The 27,541-nt window shown below is 43.5% G+C and overlaps 1 protein-coding gene across 8 annotated transcripts in view; it reads left to right on the top strand.

The window, feature by feature from the left end:
• The window catches only part of ZNF821 (zinc finger protein 821), a 294,135-nt gene that overhangs the window by 139,050 nt on the left and 127,544 nt on the right, over positions 1 to 27,541 (top strand). For 2 of the 8 annotated variants that reach the window (XM_085639624.1, XM_085639625.1), the window contains 3 exons: positions 5,490 to 5,586; positions 8,197 to 8,276; positions 15,067 to 15,192. In XM_085639624.1, the coding sequence (XP_085495750.1) occupies positions 15,141 to 15,192 (52 nt within the window). In that variant the 5' untranslated portion in view covers positions 5,490 to 5,586; positions 8,197 to 8,276; positions 15,067 to 15,140. The other 6 variants (XM_085639627.1, XM_085639626.1, XM_085639629.1 and 3 more) reach the window with 4 other exon arrangements.

Here is a 27,541-nt window from a genome sequence, read left to right as displayed (position 1 = left end):
GCTACTCCAGGTCGCAAGAAACAATGGAGGACTTGGTTCCATCATGGTGCTCAGAGTTCTGAAGTGGTTCCTCAAGAAGGAGAATTTTGAAATGCTGTCCCTTCCTCAAGAGTTGCTTGCACTGGAAACAGAAGACTGGATTTTGTCTGCTGGCATGCAAGGCACTTATTTCCACATATCGATTCTGCAGTTGCACATGAAGTATTTTCGCTTCGCGGTGGGATCGACGCACTATCGCTTTGCCGTCCTTCCATTTGGCCTAACTTCGGCTCTAAGAGTAGTCATGAAGGTGATGGTGGTGAAGGCTGCCCATCTCAGTCAATCGGAAATCCCAAAGTTCCCTTATTTGGATGTCTGGCTCCTTAAGGCCAGATCTCAAGAAATGGTGTTGCACCATCTGCAGGACATAGCACTGGCCTAAATAATCTTAAAATTTTTACCAGACCTGCACGTCTAGTGACTTGAATAATCTACGCTACCTAACTGTAATGTCTCAAATTGTGTGATCCTAGGGAAATATTTAATTTTACAGAGCCGGCTTTTTCTTCGTTATCACATATGGGAACACCTTCAAATATGAGATTTCAGAATTTCTGCTGTACAGAAAAATACTCCTTTGTTTGATTTACTAACCTTTGCTCCATGTATAATAATAATATAGCCCACATATAGGGTACGCTTGACTCCTGACTTGCCTCTTAGTTCACTAACAGCATAGTCATAAGGGCGGAGTCAGGAATATTTTGAAGTTCATGTTTAAAAACTCACTTGTAATAAATATATTACTAAAGCAATATTTGCTAGTGCAGTTATTTACAAACAGCACAGTTTCCATTGAAATAGCCACAAACTTTCCTACTAAAATGCAGTTTTACTGATAAAACTATATAGCATATAGACACTAATCTGTAAAAACGGGGGTTTAGCAAAAATATTTAGCATTTGCACTTCACCAAGTAGTGTTCTGATTTGTTTCCATCCTATTAACATATTTTTCATTACACAGTTTCAAAAAATGTGCTTTCAGAACTACTGAAATATAATTTGAAATGTTTGTGTAGTTCATTTACAAGCTATTTAAAATGTTGTGTGTTAGAGAAAAAACCTGACAGCCTTTCATACAGCACTATTGTCAGGCAGTTCACTTATACAAAACTCTATAACTTTGCAGCCAGAGAACAAAAAATAAGCACCAACCTCCAGGGTGAAATAAGCAGAAAATTGTAACAAGACATACGCTGACATTTGTGACACCATAAAAAGATTTAACGGCATCTTTATTGCTCATTCACTTTATGGGTGAACAGAACACCTCTCTTTGTCAGCTCACCAAAATGAGCCAGTAGGCCTTAAAAATAGCTCGCCCTGATAAAATCTGACTTGCCATAGTGAGTGGGCGAGTAACATCCTCAAGGCCTGTACCAGCTACACTATTTAACTTGAGCTTTTCCATCAGCAAACCCAAATCTCACCTGGTGCCCTATCAGGGTATCCTGTTCATAGGGGCAGTATTGGACACAACATTGAGTAAATCCTTCCCCCCTCTACAGTAGGTTCATGACAAAAAGAGTAAGAGTCTGATGTTTCAGAACAGAGCAAACATCTCAGTCCGGATGGTCTTACACCAGCTAGGTTTGCTAGGTCCTGTCTTCTGCTAGTCACCCACACACACTAACATATGAGGGTCTGCCAGAGGTTCCTCTGCAGGCAGTGATCCCAGCATGGCTGTGATCTTCGGTGTTGCATGATAATTTCAAAGGACACACATTTGATGTGGATTGTGGAAGGCAATCTGGTGCAAGAGAAGCTGTTTCTACTCCTGCCGGCAGTGGTTACAGTGACAATGGATGCTTCCACTCTACGGTGAGGAGTCCATCTGGAGGAAATGGAGAGCAGAGGTCTTTGGTCTTCAGAGAAGCAGATGTAGCATATCAATCTGCTATAACTCGGGGCAATCCGGCTGGTGCTCCAAGGCTTACTGCCATCCCTTTGTGGCCAGTCTGTCCAAATCTTGGTGGGCAATATGCCTGCAATGTGGTATATCAACAAGCTGGGGGGCAGGGTCATATCTTCTCTGTCGGAAGGCTATATGGCTCTCGAACTGGGGGCAAGAACATCATATCTGGTTGATAGCCAGCCCCCTGGCTGGAGTGCTGAATGTTCCAGCGGATAGCCTAAGTCGGTGTCATCTTGCCAGTCATGACTGAGGAATTCATCCAGAGGCAGTGCAACATATCTTCAGGTTTTGAGGCACGCCTCTGGTCGATCTCTTTGCCACCTGTGAAAACACTTACAGTCCGATGTCCTGTGCCCACCAGGATCCTTTGCAAAGAGCTGTGGGGGACATGTTTCGCTTAAGGTGGAACTTTCCGTTTTACTATGTGTTTCCTCCCATGCCCTTGATTCTTCAGGCGCTAAGGAAGATTCTCCTCAAATGGACCGGACTGGCCAAGAAGGGTGTGCAGCTGAAACATATACACTTCTTCCTGTGTCCTTCGCCTCATCTCCCTCACGGGATCTACCTCCTCTTGCAGTCACAGGGACAGGTTCTCCACCCCAAACTCCACAACCTCCACCTTCATACCTGAAGATTAAGTGACATAACCTGAATTACTTTTTTTTTAAAAAACCTCCTCAAGTGGTGGATGTTATCTTATGTGATGAAAAACACTCCACCAAAACAGTGTACTTTAGAAGATGGGGTGGGTTCATTATGAACAAGGAAGTCAACCCTCTTCAACATACTTATCGATATCCTGTGATTCACCCTGTCTTTAGGACTACAGGGATGTACAGTGGGCACAGTTAAGAGCTGCTTATTGGCATTGCTGATATTTCTCTGTTTTCCAATCAACCTTCTCTGTTCAAATCATCAATAGTCATGCAGTTTCTGAAGAGCCTCACCAACAAGTTTCCTCCTCCTACTTTCATAATGCTGCTGTGGGACCTAAATCTTGTTCTCATGTTTTGATTGAGTTCCCTGTTCAACCCACTGCACAGTTGCGACTGCTTACTCTCAAGATGTCGTTTCTTGTAGACATCACATCGGCAAGGTGTGTTAGTAAGTTGCGGGCGCTGAACGTAAAGCCCAGCTTCACTGCTTTCTTTCCTGATGACTTGGTTCTCTGAACCTGGGCTGCTTTTCTGCCCAAAGTGGTTACGTCATTGCATTTAGATCTATCTATCACCTTGCCGCTTTCTTTCCTCCCCTCATCCTAAGAAACAGGAAGAGTGACTTCATAAACAGTGCACCAACAGTTCAGTCAGCTTCTTTATTGACCAAACCAAGGAGTTCAGAGTTGCTAATCAGCTATTGATCAGCTACATGGTCAAGATGAAGGGCCAAGTGGTCCACAATAAGAAGCTGATGAGATGGATGATCTTAGGTATTAGGATATGCTATGCTTCGGTTCACAAGGAACCTCCTGGAGGTATCCGGGCTCACTCTACCAAGGCAAAATTATCTATCTCGGCTCTGGCAAGCGGACTCCCAGTTGCAGAGATCTGCAAAGTGGCAACTTGGGCTTCTTTCTACACAAAGCGCTATTGCTCAGACTTGGCAATGCGGACGGAAGGTGACTTTGCATGCTTTGTCCTTCAGGACTACTTAGTTTAACCAATTATTCATCCACTTCCTGGTTGGATACTGCTTGGGGAATATATTCAAAAGGTGAGGAATCTGTATGTAGAAGTATCCATCAGAAGAAAAAGTTACTTACCTTCTGTAATGATCTTTCTGGTGGATACTCGCTCTACCTGCAGATTTCTCACCGGCTCTCCTTCCTCCCCGTTTTCATGACTTGTTATGGAGTTGTTCATTTTAATAAGCTCTGAGTTCTATAAATGGTACTACATCGTACCCATCTTGTTCCCCGCAAAGGCGCAAAAAAATGGATGAGAAACTGATGCCAGGCCGCTAGTGGGGGTGCTTTATTGCCCCACTGATCACGGAAGGGTAGACCTCACCCCCTACTGGTTTGATAGCTATTGAGAAGTTTCTGGCTTCAGTCTGACACTTGGAATATTAAAAGGTGAGGAGTATGAAGGTTTTTTCAAACCAATTTTATTGAGTATCAGTAAGTATATAGCTCTTCACGATGCAGCGATAGGCAGTAGATCATTATTTAGTACAGCTCGTAGCAGGAAGTATACGGAGAAAACATGACCAATCATTGCAAGTGTGTAACTTCAGTCCTGGACTTTATCATTGGTGTTGCTGCGATACGTTAGTCCAATCTACAAACAGTGTAATGGAAGGAGGAGGGATCTGTAGGTTCATCCAACATACACCAGAAAGACTGTTACCGAAGTAACTTTTTCTTCAGGAGGCCTAGTGCCTATCTAGGCAACCCTCCCCACCTTTGCAGAACATAGCATGCACATTGGAATAAATAATAACACAACACAATCTTTGTTGGGAAAAGTTTGCTGCAGATTTATTCCATACAAAAGTATGCCAACATGGTGGGTTAACTTACGGGTGATCCAAGGGCAGGCAGCGATGACTGACCTACGCTGCCCTGCCCGCCTGACGAGCCAAATTGCACCGTGGCCAACCCAATTAGCGCTACCAGTTATGAGGGGATCCCCCTCCCTTGAATCCAGTGGACCGCTGGTCCACCACTTTACTCGCGCCCTTTTCCGGGCGGAGCGTAGCAAGGCAAGCCCTCGGTTGTTCAGGCTTATAATCGCCCGAAGGACTAGCGGGGCGCCGACGATTTTCCTCCAGGGACCTGCCATAAAGACTCCTGGGATTTGGCACTGGAACCCCTATTGTGCTCCTGAAGAGAACCTTCTGTACCCTTCCCTCTCTGAATCCCCCTGTAACTCCGCCTGCAACACAAAAGAAAACATTAAACAGTCCTACCTAACCGTGTTAACCAGTCAACACACCGGCAATGCGGTAGGGCGGGAGACGGCGTGTCCAGATCAAAAAGTGGGCGGCAGAAGGGCGGGTGCAGGTATAAATACCTCGCCCCAATCCTCTGTGCACCCGAAATAATGCAGCCCGCACGCCGGGCTGTGGGACTCCTCCCCTGGGTCCCATCGACTGGTGGGGTGTTGGTGGTCGCCCTTTTAGGTGGCCCACTGCGTGAGCCGTGGGCAGCCTCAGTTCTTTTACAGGCAAGGCAGGTACTCTGCTATGGCAGACATTTTCAGCTCTTTCCTGCTTCCCATTCATTGCTTGCACAAAGAGTATGCAAGAGAGGCGCGTTGTGCAAGCACAACAAAAGTGCTGCTGTCCGTCGTAGCAGCTGCCCTGCCTTGCTTACTGCCTGCTGCCAGACGAGTTTGCATCTGCAACAGTAGTATGTGTGTCCTGCCAGGGTCCCGAAGCTCTATGTAAAACATATTGTAGCAGTGAAGTGCCTGGTTTATTTATGTTTTAAGTGGGAGGTTTTCTTTCAAATCAGTGATGAATGAGGCAGACTGGTGACAGGGCATGCATGCATCTTGTTCTTTTTAGTTACCATCTTTACCTCTTTCAGGCTCATCTTCAGCAGAGCAGACAGACCACTGCCAACGTGCTTCCTGGTGCAGGGGACAAGATGGACACAAACCTTTGCTTTCCATCCTCCTTGCAAGGTAAGATGGGTAAATCAAAACAAATGCTTTATTCTGCCCATAACTGACCATGAAAGTCACAGAAAATACAATAAAGTATCACATTAAAAACACATTAAAAAGAAGAATGAAAAAAACACATCTTTCTACCATAAACATGCTCATACGCAAAAATGCATTGATTACAGCTTATTCATTAGCGGGCCTGCCCATACCCTTTGCTCGCCGTGGGATCACAAAAAGTAAATTTTAAATATCACCTAAGAATACATCATTATTAAATACAACCGAATGTAAAAGAGTATATGTAGGGAGCACTGGTAAGACGGGTAGTGTTCAAAGTTGCATTCCATTTGAAAGTGGTGGACAGTTCGAAGTCTGTTATTTTGTTGTCCTTTGAGTTGTAGTCTAGCCTTTAATGATTATGGTGATGAAAAGTGTGGTTCAGAGGCAATTCTTTTTTCTTTCTTGCCAGTAGGTGCTTCTTGGCCATTCCTGCGCGCTCTCTCTTTGATGAAGCAGTTGGAGTTTTCACTCGAATCCCCCCAGAACCACTGCTCAATTTTTTTTTTTTTGGGGGGGTGGTGGCGGATATGTTCTCTGTTGCAGGGCAGTTAAGTACACTTTCGTGTTGACCAGGATGTCCTCTGTTAATGAGATGCTTTGTTAACTTCGGACAGTGTTGCTGATTAGTCACCTATTCCCCCACAGATCCAATCTTTGATGTCAGTGCCATTCTGGACTCTGATGGCCTTTGATAGAGTTCCAGAGGAGACTGCTTTTTACTCATGTTAAACCTCTCTTGCTGTGCTTCTCTCCTCCTCCTTTATTTTCTACATAACTGAAATTATTTTAGGCTTTTTTTCTTTGCCCCTTACCCCTTTGCCTGTCCATCGTATCTTTTATGTTTTATGATTCCGATGCTTACAAGTATTTCCCAGTGGAGAGCTGGGATGAGTGCCACCTTGTATGCGTTGGCAAGATGGCAGAATAGACCTGCTTTGGATCAGTCCTGTACAACCCCCACATTATAACACAGAATGCTGCAGCACCCACAGGGAAATGTGAAAAGCATCAACAAAGGCTAAAAGTACCTGTAGATCTACATCCGGCACCTGAAGCTGCAGACAAAATGAGAGCATGCCGCCTCTGCTACAATGAAAAACTATTGTGATTGATTCTCATTGAATCATGTGATTCACAAGCATATATGGAAAAGAGCGTGAGCTGATGGATGTGAGCATATAGCATCAGGGGACCTCATTGCACACAGCTAATTTGCATGACCGGGGCAGTGATCAATGCTACACAACTTAAAGAGGTGAAAAGAACAGTAATAGGAGGTGAAGTAACATCAAGGCTTGAGGCGACACACAGCAGAGGAACGCAACACCAGCTAGTACTATCAACTTAGTAAGCGCTCTGCAAGCGAAGAGTTGAACTGAACTATCTGGGAAGACTTAACTAGGACTTAACTAATACAGAGCCGAGGTAAACAAGTGCAAGACAATAACACTACAGGGTGACATATTGGAGAGAAAACTAAAGCTGTGCAGCAAAATAAAATAGACCAGTATGCAGTAAACACAAGAATGGGCTCAGCAGGGAAAACACTGGTGTGGCAGCAGTTACACGAACAACATGTGGAGCCCATTTCGTCTCAGATATTGCAAGCAATTGGAAGCTAAAAGTTGACAAAAAAAGAGATGCTTTATCCATTGAGGTTAACTTGCTGTGGACTGATTTATGGGAAGCGGCAGACTAAGGGATGAGGAAGCATTAGGGAAAAGCCCTTAGACAAATGTGAAAACTCTATAAAACAAAGTATGAATTCTCTCTGAAATGGCTTATATTATTGAGACCAGGCCAGAAAACACAGAGGGAAGGACGGGAAGGAGCAGCATCAGATTCCTGTGGGTCACAGAGCACGCAGAGGGCTAGTATCCAGACTAGTTCTTCGATACGTGGATAATAGAAGTCCTAAAGCCATAGGCACTGACTCCAATGCCCTGTTCTGGAGCACCACCAGGAGCCATCGCTGCCAAGATACTTCACTATAGGGACAGCGATATAATGTTGCGAAACGTAGGAAAATCTGAATTGCCGCACTATTAAAATAGGGCTTTAATGGTATTCCCAGATTACACGCAGAAAGTCCATAAAATGAGTCAATTTCAAGTGGTGAAACAAAAGCTACAAGACCTGAACATAAAGTGTATGCTGAGATTTCCTGTCAAACTAGACTAGTTTTTCATTGCACCAAATTGTAGGTGAGGAGGCTTAGTGTAGTATCATTGGATGAACAGTCAAAGTGGCTTGTTAGAATGGTTACCTGGGGATGGTATGTTGAGATGGAAAAAGTTACTTTAATACATACTGTATAAAGAACACAGGGTGATGGCAGCACTGGATGTTATGCAGATCAGCACAGGCGAGGTTGGAAGCTGGGCATACATTGGGAATCATTAAATGTATAGGAGAAACAATTAGGGTGGGGGCAGCAATGGACACAGGATGGGATATATTGCTGAGATTATTACATGGAATTTTCGAGCTCTAAATAGTTGGACAAAATGACAATGAATTCTTACTTGCTGGAGGCAATTTATTGTAAATATTTCCATTTTACAGGAGGCACACGTGAACGAGGAAGATGAGGGTAAACTGCATAAGAAATGGAGCGGCCAGATGTTCCTGGTTACCTACTTAAGGTGTGCTAGAGAAGTGACAATGTGGGTGGTCCTTGGGGTACCATTTTCGCATAAGTATACAAGGACAGACTTGGAAAGGAGGTATGTCCTTGTGTGTTGACTTATGTGCACCAAACACAGACAACCAAATGTTGTGGGTGCTGATTAAGGTGGTCATATTGTTCATAAACGCTCTCATGCCATGGGCGGGGGACACAAACTGTATTCTAGATGGCACCCTGCATAGGCACCCCTGTAAGTTGGGATCGAAACTTGGTATGACCGAGGCATTTTGGAAGGTCATGGTCAGATTGGCCTGGTAGACCTTTGAAGAGAGTTTCACCTGACTGTGACACTGTACTCTTTCCACTCATCAAAGCATGGCACATCCAGTCAGTCAGCCACAAAAACTTTATCCAGTCAGTCAGCCAATTGCTGCCATAAAAGTACAGCTAATAATAAACATTTCATAAATAAATAGAGCAGCATTTCAAGGTTCATGAGCGATTCGGGGATAATACAGTTAGTTTGAAGGATGACACTACATAGGGACATACCAAGGATAAGATGCATAAAACATATATAACAAGCATTTACAATGCAATGGTCTCGGCATTGGTAAAGTTAGAGCTATTGGCATTGCTCATGACATTATTTTTGTTAATGTTTTTGTTTTTAAAACATTTAAAGAAACGGCATTGTCATGAGCAATGCCAATAGCTCTAACTTTACCAATGCCGAGACCGTTGCATTGTAAATGTTTGTTTCTCCTCTCTCCTGAAAGCAGATGCGCGCTTCTCCTTGACTTCACCCCCCGTCCCCAAACAAACAGCGTACCCACTCACCTATTAGCGCCGCATTTTCTTTTACTTTCCTTTATCAGTATTTTGACAACAGTATGCCTCCTTCACATACACTTGCACATAATCAAAAGTGCAATTAGAAAACATAATCACTGCGCTGTGCGCTCTACAGAAGCGCCAAGGTCTGGAAGACCATCTATTCCGACTACCTTTCTGAACCACTGAAAACCTCGCACTGACCCCTTGAACTTCAACTCCAGAGTCTCAATCGTGGCCCGCTGTAAACACATACAGGCGACTCAATAAAAGTTTGCGTTATACAAGAGCAATATCCTACACCCAAAAAATAGAAACATCAAAACTTGAAATAGCAAACATGCGGAGAGAATGCAAATTTAAGATTAAGTAAAAAACGTGAAGAAAACTAGAATTAAATCGCTGTCACTGATTACTTTAAATTTTTTCACATTCATTGTTCAAAAATCGCTTGGTGTTTTGCATGCACTGTGACATTGGGGAGCGAGGAGGTAAAGGGGAAAGGTCTGCACCGTGCAGAGCAAAAACGGCCAAAGTGGCCATGTCATGGACCACGGTAGGGAGCTCAGGAACAGGGTCTGAAAAGTAAAAGGGTGACAGCGGCTGAGTTTGATTTAAGATGATGATGTTAAATACCTCCCCGAAGATGCTGAGCAAGGAGGACACCTGTGCCTCGCGACATATAACCGCCTCCTCCAATGTTCGGAGCTCGGCCTCGGAGTATCCCTGATGTTGAAATGCCATGGCTCTTATGTCTTGCACAGGGAAGGTTCAGGCACCAAACGCATACCGCATCAACACACGTGAAAACTCAACGCCGGTGCGTCCTTTCAAAGCCAGGCGGGCTGACCGCTCCGGAAGCCACGCGAGACTTCAAGACCAATCTACCCCCCCACCTCCTACCCTACTTCCTCGCATCACGTGCCATGCATGGGCGGTGCGAATCTCCGTGCGATTGAAATTAAGGAGTGATTTGAGTAAGTAGTCGTGCCTTTCCTACGGTGGTACCAACATCAAACGTTGCTACCGCAAGAGCTGTCCGACGTCGAGTTATGTCATTCCTACTCATTAGAAGTCTACTGACGAAGAAAAGCTCTTAAATTTAACAGGAGAATAATCAGAAATAGACATAAAATTGAGACCGAGCTTCACATGATCAGTTCCAAGATAGAAAGGGAAAAGGGACGAATTACGTAACTTTTGTCTGGTCGTAACAGCCATCTTGAAGTGGCCAGTAAAGAAGCTTTTCTGGGTAGCGTGAGTAGAGGAACAGCAAACATTGCCAAAGTTTCAGATCGCTTATGTGTGACATTCTCATAATTTCATTGTAATTATGAGTGTCATTCAATTACTATCAGTGGCACTTTCTCGAGAGCAAAATCAAGCGAAGGCGAGAAAAACGTACATTTCAAAAATTACACCCATTTGACCTAACGAGAAACAGTAAGATCTTGAAACTGTTGCAGTGCATCTAAATGGAAGGACCCTAACCTAGTGCCCTTATAAACTGATCATACCGTAAAACAATTGTGTAACTGTGATATTAAACAGTAAACATGTCTTTCAGAGGCAGTACTTTATTAACGTTTTTTGCACATATTCAAACACACGCAATTAAATACAAACAAGTAAACAGGAACAGGGCACCGGAAGACACCACCGCCTTTCTCCGAGGCACAGCAGAAATGCCTCGGAGAAAGGGAGCGTCCTTTTTGGATTCGGGGGCGTGTTTTGCTGTTGTCTCCTCCCTGAGACTTTTCGCAAAAAACACGCCCCCCAATCCGAAAAGGACGGGGCATGATTGGAGTGACGGGACCTCTTCTCCAATGGCTGGCCAGCATTTACTAGGCCAGCCAATGGAGAACAGGGGAGAAGAGGGGCGGGTTCAAGCCCCTCTTCTCCCAAGTCATTATCTCTCGCGAGCGAGACTGCGCAAGCGCAGCCATCACTAGCCGAGACCTAAAAAGGGCCGATGGGTCTCAGACTAAAGATTACAAGATTCAAAAAAGTTTTTTTTTTTTTAAATGAGGTCAGATCCTAACATACAAATATGATAATGATGGGGTAGTACATCCAGTCTACCCCCCTGGATATTGATTACACGTGGGGAGTAGAGTGAGTAAGAGAGGATGGAATACCTAAGGATATTTTTGTTGAATCACTGTCCGTTGAGGCTTGTGTACGGGTATGGTATTGCATATGAATACCCACATAGAGATTAAAGCTAGAGGCATTGCAGAACAGCACTTCTTTGGGTGAGATAAAATACACAATCAAGCTGTGCTTTGAAACTAACTTGGTCAAGACAACCACCAGGACAAGAAAATGGGAAGCACTCAAGGCAGTCGTGGTGGTTGTTTATCCAAAATGTATGTCGCTAGACTACAATAGAACCGAACACTAGCCACACAGGAGACAGAACTCACAGGGTTAGAAAGAATGGTGATTACTGAGCTGAGTAGGGAAACTAAAATACTGGAATCTAGAAAAAAGCTGGGTGGGTGACACATGGATGCGTTAGATAATTTTGCTCATACATACATGTAACACTATACCAGAAAGGGAACAAAGTGATGAGTATGTTGGAAATGCTGTTAAAAGGAAGAAGCCCATCGCAAATGATTCCTCTTGGATTAAAAACTCACTACCAGAATCTTCTACTTGGTCCTCTGCCTGAGGTGCAGAGTCAATCTCAGAGCCATGTTCAGAGGTAGAGTCTCAAAGCAAAGTAACAATCTGCTGGGCGTTCGGCCTGTGGCAGCCATAATGCTTACTAACATGACTGTTAAAAAACCTGACAACAGCAGAATACATTGCTTCAGATTAGAAGTCAGCCTTCTGTAGATGCATCAAACATTAAATATGACTATTGAAATATAAAGACCTGGAAAGAAACTACCAATACATACCAACAATAAGCTATCTACAACAAACAAAAATACCTTTCACTTTCCACGGAGAGCATAACTGAGAATCAAATGTATATATGTCAGTCCATGATTAAGGGCGTTGGCCCGAAACGCGTTGGGCTGCTGACTGTGTGAGGAGGAAAGCATGTCTGCGAGCAGCGCTCATTAAGGAAGCTTGTACTTACCTGCTGAACAATTGAGCAGGTCTGCTGCGGCGCACTGAAGCCGCGAGAGCGGAGCAGGGAGAGCTCCATTCTTCGAGAGCGCTACGTTAATGGACTGCCATTAGCCACAAAGGACTGTTCTAACGGAAGTACCAGTGGCACCCCACTTGGGTAATATGTAAGCACTACCTGTCCCAGAATGCCTTGGTCCAGTATTGGCATGTGACCTATGGAAGAAATAAAGGGAAAAACACCAGTGTGCTTTTGCTTGTGGTTTATTCCTGAAAGTCAGTCCATGATTAAGGGCATTGGCCCGAAACTCATTGGGCTGCTGACTGTGTGAGGAGGAAAGCATGTCTGCGAGCAGCGCTCATTAAGGAAGCTTGTACTTACCTGCTGGAGTGCTCCCACGAGGGGCGACTCTGTTTGTTGGATTTTAGTGGCTGGTCCGGCCACGGGAACATGCCACTGCATAATTGAACGGATCTGCTGCGGCGCACTCAAGCCGCGAGAGCGGAGCAGGGAGAGCTCCATTCATCGAGAGTGCTACGTTAATGGACTGCCATTAGCCACAAAGGACTGTTCTAACGGAAGTACCAGCGGCACTCCACTTGGGTAATATGTAAGCACTACCTGTCCCAGAATGCCTTGGTCCAGTATTGGCATGTGACCTGTGGAAGAAATAAAGGGGAAAACACCAGTGTGCTTTTGCTTGCGGTTCATTCCTAAAAGTCAGTCCATGATTAAGGGCGTTGGCCCGAAACGCGTTGGGCTGCTGACTGTGTGAGGAGGAAAGCATGTCTGCGAGCAGCGCTCATTATTTACCTGCTGGAGTGCTCCCACGAGGGGCGACTCTGTTTGTTGGAGATATATATATCTATATATAGATATATATATATATATAGAGAGAGAGAGATTTATTTCAAAAGCAAAAACCTCAGAATCCAGAGGTAAAACGGGCCCACCAGTCGGTTTAGTAGTCAAATTCCTTTATTGGTAGAGAGTTCCTGCATTACGCGTTTCAACCCTGACTGGGCCTTAATCATATGCGACACATGATGTGAACAGTTGCTTGCCTTTTAAAGGCACAGTCCTTAGACATAGAAGATGGACTACGGACGTTTTCATGATGTCAGAGTACATCATTTAAACTATAAGTAGTGGTTTTCTTGGTCATTTTGTTAGGGATCATTGTTAATATCTATTCTTGGCATTTCCACGTTTAAACAGGTGGAGGGGAATCACCTCATCATTATTAGAATGTATTGAGTGCAGTGGTTCATCTACTTTAATATCTTTTCCCTCAGGGGTCCCACCGCCTCCAGCCCAGCATCCATCTTGCTAGCCCTCCTCTTTTTCACCTCATCCAAAGATGCAGAGTTGCATTGAAGCTTTCATTTTGTGGAGGCCTCGCTTCTCTGTTAGTGGGCTTCCCTTTGGGCCCCCTTTGTCTCCCCTGGCACGAAGCAGTGCTTCTCTTGATGTCTGTGCATTAAACCCGGTCTTTCGTTGCCCTCTGTCACTAGCTGCCAGCCTATTGAAAAGTCCTTTCTGGCGCTCTACTCTTTCACATCCCATCTCCTTGTGTGACTCCTACTTTTGCCGCTCCGTCATAGCTCGGGCGCTCCAGTCCCAACTGGTGCCCCCCACAATCTTGTTGACTCCAATCATGTCAGGGGAGGCAGGAACACCTCTTCAGAAAACCACTGCACTCAATACACTCTAAGGATGAGGTGATTCCCCTCCACCTGTTTAAACCTGGGGCTGCCAAGAATAGATATTAACACTGGTCCCTAACAAAATGACCAAGACAAAATATTATCCAAGCCAAATGACACTTATACTGTACAAGTAGCGCCTCACAAAAACCATAAACAACAGGGCAGGGGCACTCACAATATTACAGTCAGGAAGATAATAGAATAAGAGGACGCGTCATGGGGGAAAATAGCCCCAACGGCCCTAGTAAGGCCATGTTAGCACAGTGGGCAGTTTTGAAGTTGAAAAATCCACTTGGATTATTAGCAGGCAAAGAGAAGCGAGCGTCCAAGAACTTGGTGAGTGCGCCTGCTCCGAGGCCATGGGAGCCACTACACTACTCTACAGTTTCAGGCCCCGTAACCACCACACACCACATCATCTCCAGGTTCCACCAAAGACGCAACATCGCCCTTTTTGAGCTCCCCTTCACAGACCATCACACTGTTCTGTACCAGTCTGTGTCTCGCGACCCTATCTACATTTCACTAGTTTGCACCTCCCTGAGTGCTTGTAAATCTCCTGTGTTTTTTGTGTGTTTGCGATCGGAGGAACAAACCATTTCTCGGGCTCCAAATATGTTCTAGCGCTGATGATGACCCTACATTCTCCATAGGATCGAAACATCGTTGACTGTCATACTGACTGATGCCATAGTATATTATATTTAACGGGCTGTGCTGTTCTTTGTCGCCTGATAACGCACTTTGATCACTCTTATCCCTTGTGTGTATCACACTTAAAAGAGCACCAAGGACGTTGGACACTGGCACCCAAGTCATTGTTTATGGTTTTTGTGATACGCTACTTGTACAATAAAAGTGCTGTTTGGCTTGGATATTACTTTGTCTTGATCATTTTATTAGGTAGCATTGGTAATTGACTCATTAAATATACCCTAGGTCCTTACTGTGTCTTGGGTTCCTTCTTGTATGGTTATAACTACCAAGAATGGATATTAAGCATATTTCAGAGAGTTTCACAGGAACACTCACTCCTGTCTGCTCTTGGTGGTGGTTTAAAAAAAGTTTTGAAGTCGTGAGTTGAGGAAATTGCTTATCAGGCTAGTGACAAGATAGAGACTGCAAGCCATCTGCTTTATTATCTTTTACATTTCCTCCCTTTTATTGGTTTTGTGCAGCTTCTTTTGAAGACATTGAATCATCTGTTCAAGAAACTTCTGTGCAGCTCTAGCAAAAGACAAATCTGGGATGCATGGGAAAGAAAATGTCCAGGCGCAAACAGACAAATCCAAATAAAGTACTCTGTAAGTAACTCTTCGAATGAATGAGAGAGCATTAAGAGAGAGAGGATGGAATACAGGAGGCATGGAAATTAGAACTCTGGTAAAGTGAGCGCATGGCAGTTTGAGAAATTGCAAGCACTGAAGATTGGGTTCATGGAGATGTAAGAATTGGGGACCTCCATGAACCCTCAGAAAGGGAGTACCTCTGGAAGTGTGAAGAAAGAAGAATCTAGAAAGTGAATGAGAAGTTTGACGCTCAGAGAGGAGATGTATTAAGCCTGAGAACTAAACGTGAGAAAAAAAACAACATTACATGCTGAGAGAGGTGCGGTGGAAGGGATTGAAAAGAGAGACCATGAGTTCACGGGGACTGGCTTTGAGAAAGAAGCCCATGAGCTGAGAGACAGAGGAACCCATAGACTGTGAGTACATGTAAGTAGGAAAGAAAGATATAAAAAGAAAACTGAGGTAGGGGTGATGGTGTCTGAGAAATCCCCAAGAGTAAATGTAAGGAAGGGCAGTGTGGTGAGAAGAATCCTATGACCTTGTGTTCATAATGTGAGTGAGCTTGAGGTGGAAGAGCTGGACTTGAGAAAGAGGATGACGTTTTGATGGTGGAAACAGGGTCTTGTTACTCAGTAAACCGATGCATCGAGTCCCGAAACTTGTGATTTACATTACGGCCATAGGTTAGAATCCCGGCAGGTCCACTAAGGCTTTCATCGTTATACAATTGATAAAATGAGTACCACTGAGCTAAGTAGCACTAAACAACTGTTATCTAACACCAAGGAGTGAACGTGCACTTTATAATTACACGTTATGTTGAGTTACACAAGGGGGAGTAAGAGAAGAACCCTGGAGTAGTAGAAGTGTACTGTCAAGGAAGAACTCTAAGGCAGTGCATGACTTGCTGGAAGGTGAGAAAGTGAGTAATCATGGGAGCAAAAGAGAGAGCAGCACCTTTTTAATTATTTGAGGAATAGAGCTTTTTGACATGGGGAGTTCCCGGGACCAAAAGGGAAGCCCTGAGATGAATGTCCTAGATAACTGTGAAAAGAGCCATGAGGCAATGATTTAAGGTGGGAGAAAGATTTGACCCCTAACTTGGGGAGTACTTAGGATGGGAAACTTTACGGAGCTTTCATGTATCAAGTTAATATCATGTTATCTTGCAAACATATGTAAGCCTGATTACTTAGATCATGATGGAGGACGAGCAAACATAATTTTTGTGATGAGCGTTTATGGACCCAGCTAGAATTACAGTCCGCTGTACTAAATTCATTCACCTGCTAGTCTGTCTTGCATGCTATTATATAAAACATAGTAAAACAGTGAGTGTATTTGATCTGGGTATCATAGCCAAGGGCCATGTATTTAGCAAAGAGGAAGCTAGAAGGGAGGTATCAATGATAGTGCTTTAAAAACAATAGTCCTATTTTAACAAAATTTGAATGTTGGTATTTTAACTCCTTTCAAAACTTTAGTCTCGTATTCGGTACGTCCCAGTGTTTATATGGCTAAATGAGAAATGAAAGTGTGGTGAGGTAAGGAAACGTTCACGTTGGAAGAGTGGTAAAAGCATGGCACTGAGTCTGAACACAAAAGCAAAACATCAACACAGGTATTACACAATTCGGATACTTCAAAACTTCAGGGGAAATGTCACTAAAAAAGCGAGGAAAGGTGCTGATGTATGTATACATTTTTAAAGTACTACTACGCCAGGAGTAGCACAGTGATGTACATATATCACAGGAGGTAGTCAACGGGAAAAAACATAGACAACCGTCAAAATCTCAGCAGGTATTTCCGCAACAGGCTGGTCTCATAAACGTATAAACTGTGAGTGACAAAGGTGAATGGTGGATTTTCTGGTAGAGTGTACATTGCCTAAAAATGCCTGTTATGGAACATGTATGAGCTTGGTGGACGATGGGGGCTCTGTATTTGAAGCAAATGGCTTTGAATATATGTCTCCCTTTTGCTCCCAGTGGTGGCCAGTGAAGGGCAGGGCTGACAGTGGTATCATGGGAAACCTATTTTGCTCCTCTGAGTAGAAATGCGGCTGAGAGGAGCGTATTATTCAGAGAAGCAAATATGGCTTTAGGGAGATCTTAGGAGGGTCTTGCCTTCATTCACATGCAATTGTGCCAAGGCCTGGATAACCTGCAGGAAACCTGAGGATGAATTGCTTATTGGATATTTGTGAGCAGGTGTAGGTGCCATAGGTCAGCTTTGGTAGCTTGGCTTGGCATTTTACTTTGGAGTTCACTGTAATGTCCTTGATTTAGTGGATAAAACCCGGTTTCGTGTATTGACAAGTGGGTTGCATTACTTATTTATGGGCATGCCACACAACAACAGGGAAAGCTGTTGATCTGTAAGAGTGAATCTGAACAAACTGCACACCTCTTGCCAGGAAGTTATGAGCCCAGTGAGTTTATGAACTACTGATTTCAGTGCATGCTTTAAGCCTCATCCATAGTTGTCTATATAAAAAGCTACTAAGAAAGCCACACATCTAGCAGACTTGTGCAGGCCACATGAACAGATCCGGGGCATCCCCTAGTACCTGCAGGGCAGTTGTCTCTGCCCTGCATTGCAGCCGAGAGCCTGATTGTTTTTTTTCTATTTTTTTCTTAAAGTGTGCTGCTTGATATGTATTGGAAGGTAAGTGTTGCTCACTCACTCTATACGTTATCCTCAGTAAAATAGATAGACCCTGCTGTTAGATTTTAGATTTTCTGTGAGTCGAAGTTGAGTGTTTTCAGGAGGTGGTACCTGTGCACTTTAGAGTATGTGGTACATTTTCGTTGTAAGGTGAGAGGCATATATGATTTTCAAGATAATTTTACTGGCTGAATTTGCACATTCTTTAAAAATAGTTCGCTGGAATGAGATCTTTTGAGATTTGCTAGTGCCAATGTTTAAGATTCTGGCTTAATTGACTTCTTTTGGGATACCCTGTGTAGTAGTATGCTAGTTTCTGTTGTACCATGGTTAATTGTTGTTTAGGTGTTTTCTGATGATTATTATGTTTTTTGGGCAGAGGGTGGAAATGCCAGTTTGGAAGACGGACTAGAAATGTGCAGGTCCACACACAGTTTGATTGCCACAAAGAGGTAAGGCAGGTGACTAGTTGCATGAGAGATCATTGATTCTCAGTGGGAGCTAAACCGCAGTGTACTCGGAGGCCTACATGAAGCGCCCGCCCTGCTGTACACAAGTGTGACTCTTGCCTGATACGATTGTATATGTGTCGGAGTGCCCTGTCCTCAAAAAAATACATCCTGGTCATGGACTTTTGTGGTCAAGTCATTTGAGTACCAAGTCCAACAAGCTCTACAGCGGGCAGGATTTTGGGTATATATCGCAGCGTTCATGGCTATCCCTTTGCCAATTATAATGCTGTTGGCGCAGGGGACGCTATTGTGTACAGCAGAATGTTCTTACGCTTTGCCTCCCATGTTTCTAAAGCGGTCTTACAACCCATCTCCGTTATTTATGCTGGCTTCCTAGTCCCAGAGGTCATCTGTTGGCCCCAGGTTTCAGAGTTACCACTGGTTTGTATTTCAGCCATGTTCACTGAGAAACTGATCACACAATCCTCTTCCTTAGCTACAGCTATCTTCATTCTTATTCACAGTCCAGGGTGCACACTTGAAGGGCAACTAAAACTTTCCAAGTGGGTGCCAGTCTTGGATGAGCACCCTCTCTCCCAGCTCAAAGTCGCCTGACGAATCCGTCTCCATCTGTTGATCCTGTCATTATTTTGACACTGTCAACTTCACTCTCCTCAGTTGTAGCAGCGGTTGAGTTCCACCCAATAGGAAGTGGCATTGTGGTATTTAATGTTAATGCATCAGCCCTCTCGGATTCTTAGGTTTTTTTTGAGTGCCTTCATGAATCTTTACACCTCCCCTTTGGCTTGGTTAAGATGTGGTTGGTCCACCTAATATGGAGTATCAGTAAATATTCTTGAAATTGGGACTCTTAGAACAGGGGTCCATTATCCATCTTCCTGTCTTTATAGATGCTGTGGGCTTCTCGCACCTTTTACAGTTTTGAGATGACATTTTGAATATTAACGCAATAGATTATGTGACTGGTACATTGTTCAACCTGCACTTTACAAGACATACCTCAAATGTTAATTGCTTAAAGAAATAATAGTGTTCAAAAGATCATCCCATATTCAAAACAAACTATTGTATTATATTCTAATCAGGGCTATACTGTGCCAGTAGGTGAGATTATGCCAACCACAGAGCTGCTGACCACACAAAACAATAGTTGCAAACAAAAGAAAATGTGTATCTATTTCTTTAAATAAAATATATAAAATTAATTTATTCAATCCTAAAAGTTAGATATACATATTTAAAAGCCAGGTGCATTTTTCTTAAACATGTAGGAATCCTACATTCATAATATTCTGTGTGAGACAGTATCATAAGTCAAACCACAAAGTCCACAGGCCTTTATCTAGGTAACTCAAGTATACATACCCGCACCACAATCTAATCTCTAGGGTATCACAAATTAGTGGAACCATTCATCGTAATTGCACTTAAATAATTGCAGGCTCCGACGTGCCCTCCAGGATATTGAGTTGTTGACGTTTCAGAACTTTTTACAATTTTAAGTCTGTGGCATCAGGGCAAAAGTTACTTTACATTCCATGCATTTAAATCGCCATATTGAATACAGTCTCCCACGGATCCAAAGATGGTGGATGGATAACCGTAGTAATTTATAACAAGCATTGGCATAGCCAATAGGTCTCGCCTTTGGGACCTTATAAGTGGTTTGTCATGCAGCACATTATCCAGGGTGCTGTCCCGCCATGTATTGAAGCATTACCAGGCATATCTGCACCTCTTTTGCATCTTGTGCAATAGCTTATTGGTGATTTTTTGCAATAAGACTTTGCTGCAGGCCATTAGGGCAAAATGGAGAAAGTAATGCAATAAACATATGACACAGCTGCTTATAAAACGACTCTGGTGTGTAATATCATTTTAGCACAGACAAATTCTGATCCATGCATAACTTGTGAAAAAGGGAATGAAACAGATTTGCCAACATGTTTGCTGCTTGTTTAATAAGGAACGGAACAAACATTTGTGAGATTATGAGGTGCAAATTAAAAAGGTCAGCAACAAAATCTGTGTACCGCCTAGTGATCCAGTGTCACATGTGTGACACCTTCAGCCTGTCATGGCATTTTAACCATCGGCAGTTTGCAGGCCAGGATTCGCATGCCTAAACGGTGAACTGCAAGTCCCAGAATGCAATCTGCAGTGCAAGAAGGTTGGAGTTTCCATTAATTGGAACTGCTCGTTGGTTACTTGGAAACCTTTGTTTTTGTTTAACTTGGAACTAGAAGACTGCCCCAGCTATTCCTAACTGAATTCATTGATGCCATGCGTGTCACCCTCGGCCAGTCCTATGTTTTTGTTCCATTCTGGTGCGTATAGTATGTAAGGGCTTCAGAATAAAAAGTACTATCTATTGTCTAGGAACTAAAAGCCATGGCCGGCTGAATGTGTCACGTGACACCTGTGCACATTTGATCTGGATGTTACACAGTATTGCGCAGTGCCTTAGGCTAGCCACATAAAATCAATGCCAAGCAGAATAGATTTGTATTCCTTTTATAACGCATTAAACCAACATTATGAGACTCAAAGGCGCATGGCCAAGACACAGACATACGTTTTGTCAGTAAAGTGTGATTGATAGATAGATAGATAGATAGAATCATGCTGTGGTAGGGACCGTATCAGTCCCAGAGGAGTGAGAGGATTGAGTGTTGGACAGAAGCAGAGCGTTGAGAGGGGCCATAAAAGGAAAGGGTATAGAGAGAGAGTGAGGGGGTAGGGAGAAGGTCTGAGGGGTGGGAGAGAGAGAGGCATGAGGGAAGGCAAGGGTGAGCCCGCAGTTACAGTGAAGACGCAAAGGAAAAGAGAGATGTCGCCATAGCACCCGTCAGCCTGTGCCGCCTACAGTTACCCACACACTCATGTAAAACTGCACCGCATAACTTAGGAACCTGCAGTAATAACGTGTATGTCTATAATACTTGCACATAAATAGTGAGCGTTTCCTACGAGGCATGATGTTTCAAAGCACTGTGATAATTTATAAATAAAATAAGCATTGTAAAATAACAGATGTTGCTTTAACCACTCACGTTATCAACTTCAGAAGGATGGAAGGCTCGGTCGGCTTTCAAGGCAGAATTTCAACTGGCAACTATCAGATCACTAAATTCGTCAGCAGAGAGTAATCAACTCACTGTACTATCTTGCAACCAGCACGCCAATAAAGCTATCCTCAAGCCCAGTGGAAAAATATGATTTTTAGCATTTTCTTTGAAAAGTTACTTACCGTCAGTCACCACACAATCCATAATTCTGTTGATTAATTACAGTTTTTTTTAACAAAAAGAATATTTCTAGCTCAAAAGAATCAAAAGTTATTAAAAGTGCTGCACACAGACACTTAGAAACGTTAACCAGTCACCTTCAGTTGTTTATTGCTGTAGTCGGGCATAGGAAGAGGTGACAGTTGGCCAAGATGTATAAACATCCCCGTTTGGAAGGATTTTTGTCTTGGGCAGGAAATAAATAACGTAGGGCTTGATGTACATACGAGTTTTGCAGTCGTAAAATCTGTAAATTGGAAAATGGCAGGCTTTATAGCTACTGAAACCTACATCGCAATGTACTTAAAGTTCATTACAAGGCGCAAATGTCTTTGTGACTCACAATGTGTTCTTTGAGACATATTATGAACTGTTAGGAAAAGTTGGCATAAAATGGGCGTCCCACTCTCTAGTGATTCGAAAATCTTTGATTGGGTTTGGGTCCCTCAACTAAAACTGGGGGTGTCCATTCACAAAGTGTAGGCTGTCCGCGATGGCCACTTCCACTTTTAAATGTGGGGGTGTGGGAACTGGGGAAGCATGCAGCGGACCCCCCAATGCTCTTCACTTCATTCTCAGGGGCTGAAATCCATATAATAAAACAGCATTTTGCGCCTGTGAATGCAGAGACGGAGGTCAGCTGTCCCTCGCAGGCCTCCGTACCGCCCCAGCCCTTTCAGTAGGGTTCAAACAAAATCTGCTGGTATCACTGCTTCAGTTCCGGTTTGCAAATCTGTTGCCAGCTGTGCAAAACCTTGTTGCATGTCTTCTTAGGCGGGGTCCCGCTCGTTGGATTTTAAACTACCTCCGAGTGAGACACATGAAATGTGATTTGCTGTTTTACACTGTTTTTAAACTGAAAGAGGTGCCACATAATTGCAGCATAATTTGCCTTTCTTTGCTGCATAAATAAGTCAAACCTGCCACATAATGTGGTTGTTGCATAATTCCAGTGGCTTCAGCAAAAAACCAAATCAATAAAGCAGCATTGACTAGAATAGAGAAAGCGATGAAAAGATTAAAAGAGACATAAAGCCATCGAGAGGCGCGGGGGGAGGCAAGAAATAGGCCGAGGCTTTGTAACCTGACCCATGAGGAATGCAGCTGCAGCCCTGCATGCCAATTAACGGTTGCTCAGTGAGATGAATGCTCGCTGCTTCGACATTCACAATCTAAGGGTCACCAGTTCGAATGCTGCCAAGCCCGCCTGACCTTTCGGAGGTGGGAACAGAGAGTCCTTGCTTTTAGGTCTGTTTTGCGTGTGCATATTTTGTGTGTGTGTGGTCCACAGTTTCAACAATGCGAGTCTCGTGGCCTACTTAAGAGAGACAGAACCTCTCAAACATATCAACAAAAGAAGGAAAAGGTCCAGTCTGTGAGCTCATCAGGAGCGTGGCTGGAAAGGCGGCATTGTCATCACAAATGAATGCAGCTGGCATTGCGTGCTATTGGTCTGGTGAACTGGTAGTTGGACTCTGCCCGGTGCTTCGAAATAGGAGGGATGGGGTTTCTATATAAAAGACAGCCAAAAAGAAACCCCAGTCAAAACAGAAATACCTCATTATGAATGAAGTTGGTGCGTTTGACAAAAACAGCAAGGTTTCACTGAATAGGATAGCAGGAGATCGGAAACGACGTTTTGAAAATAACACAGGAAAACGATTGGGGAGCTACGAGAAGTAGTGCATATTTTGTGTGTGTGTGGTCCACAGTTTCTACAATGCGAGTCTCGTGGCCTACTTAAGAGAGACAGAACCTCTCAAACATATCAACAAAAGAAGGAAAACGTCCAGTCTGTGAGCTCATTAGGAGAATGGCTGGAATGGGGGAAGCGCCGCCGTTCACAAGAGGCATTGCACGCCGATGAAAGTGAAAGCCGCGGACGCATTAACCTGATCCACAATGAGGAATGCAGCGCGCCGCTGCTCGCTCCGGAGAGCCTTAGGCCGTGGGAGTTAACTTTTGGAAGAAAGGTGGGACATGCTGCCGTCTTTGGCCATTTGCGTGCTTTCATTACTGAAAGCGACACGCAAAGGCCAATAGAATATGTGGGAGTTAACTAACTCCCACGGAGAAGTTTAGGAACAGTATGGAGTGCTCACAAAAAGCCTCCCATAGGGCAGCGCATGCGTGCTGCGCTAGGCTCGAACTAAAAATGACCACCTTAGTATGAAGGAAAATGTATTATCCACTCTCCTGTAATTTCAAATCAGATTTTCCCGATAACCTAAATTATCTAGTGTTATGCGAAAGGCCAGTCATAAAACATTACGGAGTGCTACTGACTTTCTCATTCTCAGATTGTGTTACTTTCAAACAGCCCAATGTATGTACTAAGCGGAACCTCCAAGCACCATTAATTGTTGCAGGCAAAGGCTGCATCATGAGCAGCCCTACCGTCCCCCCTGACATGTCCATTGCATGCAGTCACTAGTTAGTTCACATGACTGCAAGGGAGTTAAAATGTAGCATTCCTTGTGGTCAGAGTGCTTTCAAAGTGGTTGGCTTTGACATTTACACACAAGTAAGTGGTAAATGTATGTATCTCTCTCTCTCTCTATCTAGATATATATATATATATTGCCGTGGCTATCCTCAGAAGAAGGTCATAGTCTGACCGAAATGCATTAGGGACTGCCAGCGCTTTAAATTAATAAAAGTGGTTACCTTAAGGAGTGCGACTCAATCCTTTTCCAGGTGAGAGGTTGTGAATAATATTTAACAGCTTGGTCCAGCTGTGAGTAACGCACCACCGGACAAGGAGCGCCATGACTGCCCGAATTTGGACTCCAGTGTGAAGTAGGCGAAAGCTGTTAAGGGCAGAAGGCGCCGCCAAAGACTGGACTTTGGAAAGGACTCCAGCACATGAAATTGGTGTGCGAGGGAGCGAAGGTGACAGAAGGAAAAATCAACATAAACATTTTCGGCATCACCCACCGGAGGGAAATAATTACGGACCGGCTTTGCACCACAAATACCAGCATGCTTCAATGTGAGACTATGAGGCGCCCACCAGGGGGCAAACACCGGAAATAAAAGTAATTGTTTTTTGGTGGATTGCAATTCTGATGATGCCGTGGCTATCCTCAGAAGAAGGTCATAGTCTGACCGAAATCCATTAGGAACTGCCAGCGCTTTAAATTAATAAAAGTGGTTACCTCAAGGAGTGCGACTCAATCCTTTTCCAGGTGAGAGGTTGTGAATAATATAGATATATATATATATATATATATATATATATATCTCCGCTCCTGGGTTGCACCAGCCCAACGCACACATGAACGGTGGTAGTCACGGCGGGGGTGCTCCCGCCATCAAAATCGGCTCCACACTGTCGGTCGGTAATCGTACCAAATCACAGAAGACAGCACTCACGGGGGAGAGTTCCAAAGGTATATTTATTTCAGGAACTCTGCGCCCAGAGTTCCTCAAATAAATATACCTTTGGAACTCTCCCCCGTGAGTGCTGTCTTCTGTGATTTGGTACGATTACCAACCGACAGTGTGGAGCTGACATATATATATATATATATATATATATATATATATATATATATATACACACACACACACATATTATATATTGCCTGTTGGCAGCATTCAAAACAAGGCTGGCACTCACCAGTAGCCTTCAGCTGTGAGTTTCAAGTGAAACCAGACTCAGTAGCCCTCCCAGTGCGTTCTGATTAATGTGGGTCATCTTTGCAGAGTTGTAGTGCTTCTAATGTACCAAAGCTTGACAACTATTAATTTCTTTCCAATATTCAAATCTTAGCACCCAAACACGTTTCACTCTTCAGGAGCTCTTCAGTGGAGTACAGTGCGTATTGTCTTAACTGTCCAACAAACTATGTTACTGCAAGGGTCACCCCCCTCTGGTGTAACTCATTAGCCCCTGGAACCATTTTATGCAAAACAGCCTTCATGTGGCCGCTCCTAGTGTATCAATGGTCAATGTAGTGTGTCAATATATATATATATATATATTGTTAAATGTGCAGTTTATTCTTCAGCCTCTTCTGCACCGCACTAGTACCGAATAAGAAAGCAACTATACTTTCATTTAAAGAAAAAAGAGTGCCCACCTTCTCATTATTTTTTGCCACTGTTTTATCAGAAGTGTTGTGAAAAAACTGAATTGCTTTGTGAAAAAAAAATCATTAATGACTTTTGTGAAAAATCATATAACCAGCCAATGAATGATAGCTTTAGAACCATTGTTAATTTGTGATGATTTCCATTCTTGTGGCGCGGATATGAGGCAGTGTGTGTAACCTTTTGATTGTGAGGATGATATGTGAATTCTCGGTTGACATATGATGCAAATGTAGGAATGGCCTATACTGAATAAGCAGTAGAATCTTTGAAACAATCAGTCGCTCACTTCTTGTTGAGATTATCACCACCAACCTGGTGATATCGAAGGTTAGTGAGCTGCAGTTGGTCCTTCATCACTGTAATACCTCTTGCCAATCTGAAAATGAGTTATATATATTGACCTGGAACATCGAGGTCATCTTCAGAAGTCGCAGTCCAAGAAGATAATTCCCAGAATATGTAAGTCTTATGCTGTCTTTAGGAGGAGAACATTCTTAAAGGTCAACCATTTCAGGCACTTTCCACTGCGATAACCATGATAACAGACTTCTGCCAATACGATTAGGGAGCCCACTGCCAGGACATAGACTACCACAGACTATGGTCCTCTTTGTAAGGAAAAATGGCTTCACCTCAATCCAGTTTATTGCAGGTACTTTAGATGGTACCTTGAAGTTCATGGCACAACTAACTGATGTAGGAATCCTTTTGTATTTCTGCAGATATTATCTTCCAGGGATTGCTGCATATCTGAACAGGCCTGGAGACATTTTCTCCTTGGACAAAAGGGGTAGCCTCTGCTCACTTTGATTCACTTAAGCATTTACATCCTCCAATTGGAAATCCTGCTCCAAAGTTGTATCTCAACTCATTCATAGTCTCTAACATACAATTCATTTAAGCAAATGGAATCTTCTACTGTCCTTTTAGCATGGAAAACTGTTTTTGTTGTTGCAAACACATCTTCAGATCTGGTGAACTTGAAGACCGCAACTCAACCCAACTTACTTTTCTGCAGAGACAAAGTGGTGCTGAGCACCATCACCTCTTCTGATCCTAAGATTTTGATGGAATCCTCACCAGGTAATTACTCTTTCAGTTTTTGAACCAAGGCCATGTGTTTGATCAGCGAGGGAAATAACGTGGCCTGGATGTTTTTAGGTCCCTTTAGTTTTAACCTAGAAAGACTGACTGGTTTTAGAAATTCTAATCACATTTTTGTCACTTAGATGTTCCTACCTTAGGAAACTCAATACGAAGATGTCAAATGAGTGATCTCAAGCATTTTAAGAATGTGTGCCATGATAGGTCTTTAGTCTCTCTTGGGATTTGTTTATTTCAACAGAGTATGGCGCGTAAGGGACTTTCCAGAGGCATGTACCTATTGCAGAAATTTGCTTTGCAGCCCGGTTGCCTACCGCAAATGCATTTTGTAAGCATTACTCACTGGATGCATTCTTCAATAAAGCTGTAGCTTTAGCTGTGAAGTTCTCTGCAGCCTCTTTGCTGGAAGCCTTGTCTGGCATATGTACTTCCTCTCTTCCCCCCTTTAGCACAGTTATCCAAGTAAATCAGGAATGGGCCATACACGACACAGTACTTTGTGAAATCTTCGATGCTTGAGAATATCTGGAACTAGATCTGTTCACAATCTCCAAAAAACAGATATCCACAGGCTTTACCTCCAGATACTGCCAACAAAAAATGTATTTCAATAAACTGATAAGGGAAGTTTCTGTACACATTCCTTCTGATACCACTAATTCCATCAGTAGTTATCAAACAGACATACTCCTGAGTAAACGTGATCCTCATGGTGCCTTAAAGACCTCACCA

Source organism: Triturus cristatus, chromosome 12 (genome assembly GCF_964204655.1).
Source record: "Triturus cristatus chromosome 12, aTriCri1.1, whole genome shotgun sequence".
Taxonomy (NCBI): Eukaryota; Metazoa; Chordata; class Amphibia; order Caudata; family Salamandridae; genus Triturus; species Triturus cristatus.
The sequence above is the reverse complement of the archived record's forward strand: the minus strand, read 5'-3'. Positions and strand labels throughout refer to the sequence as shown.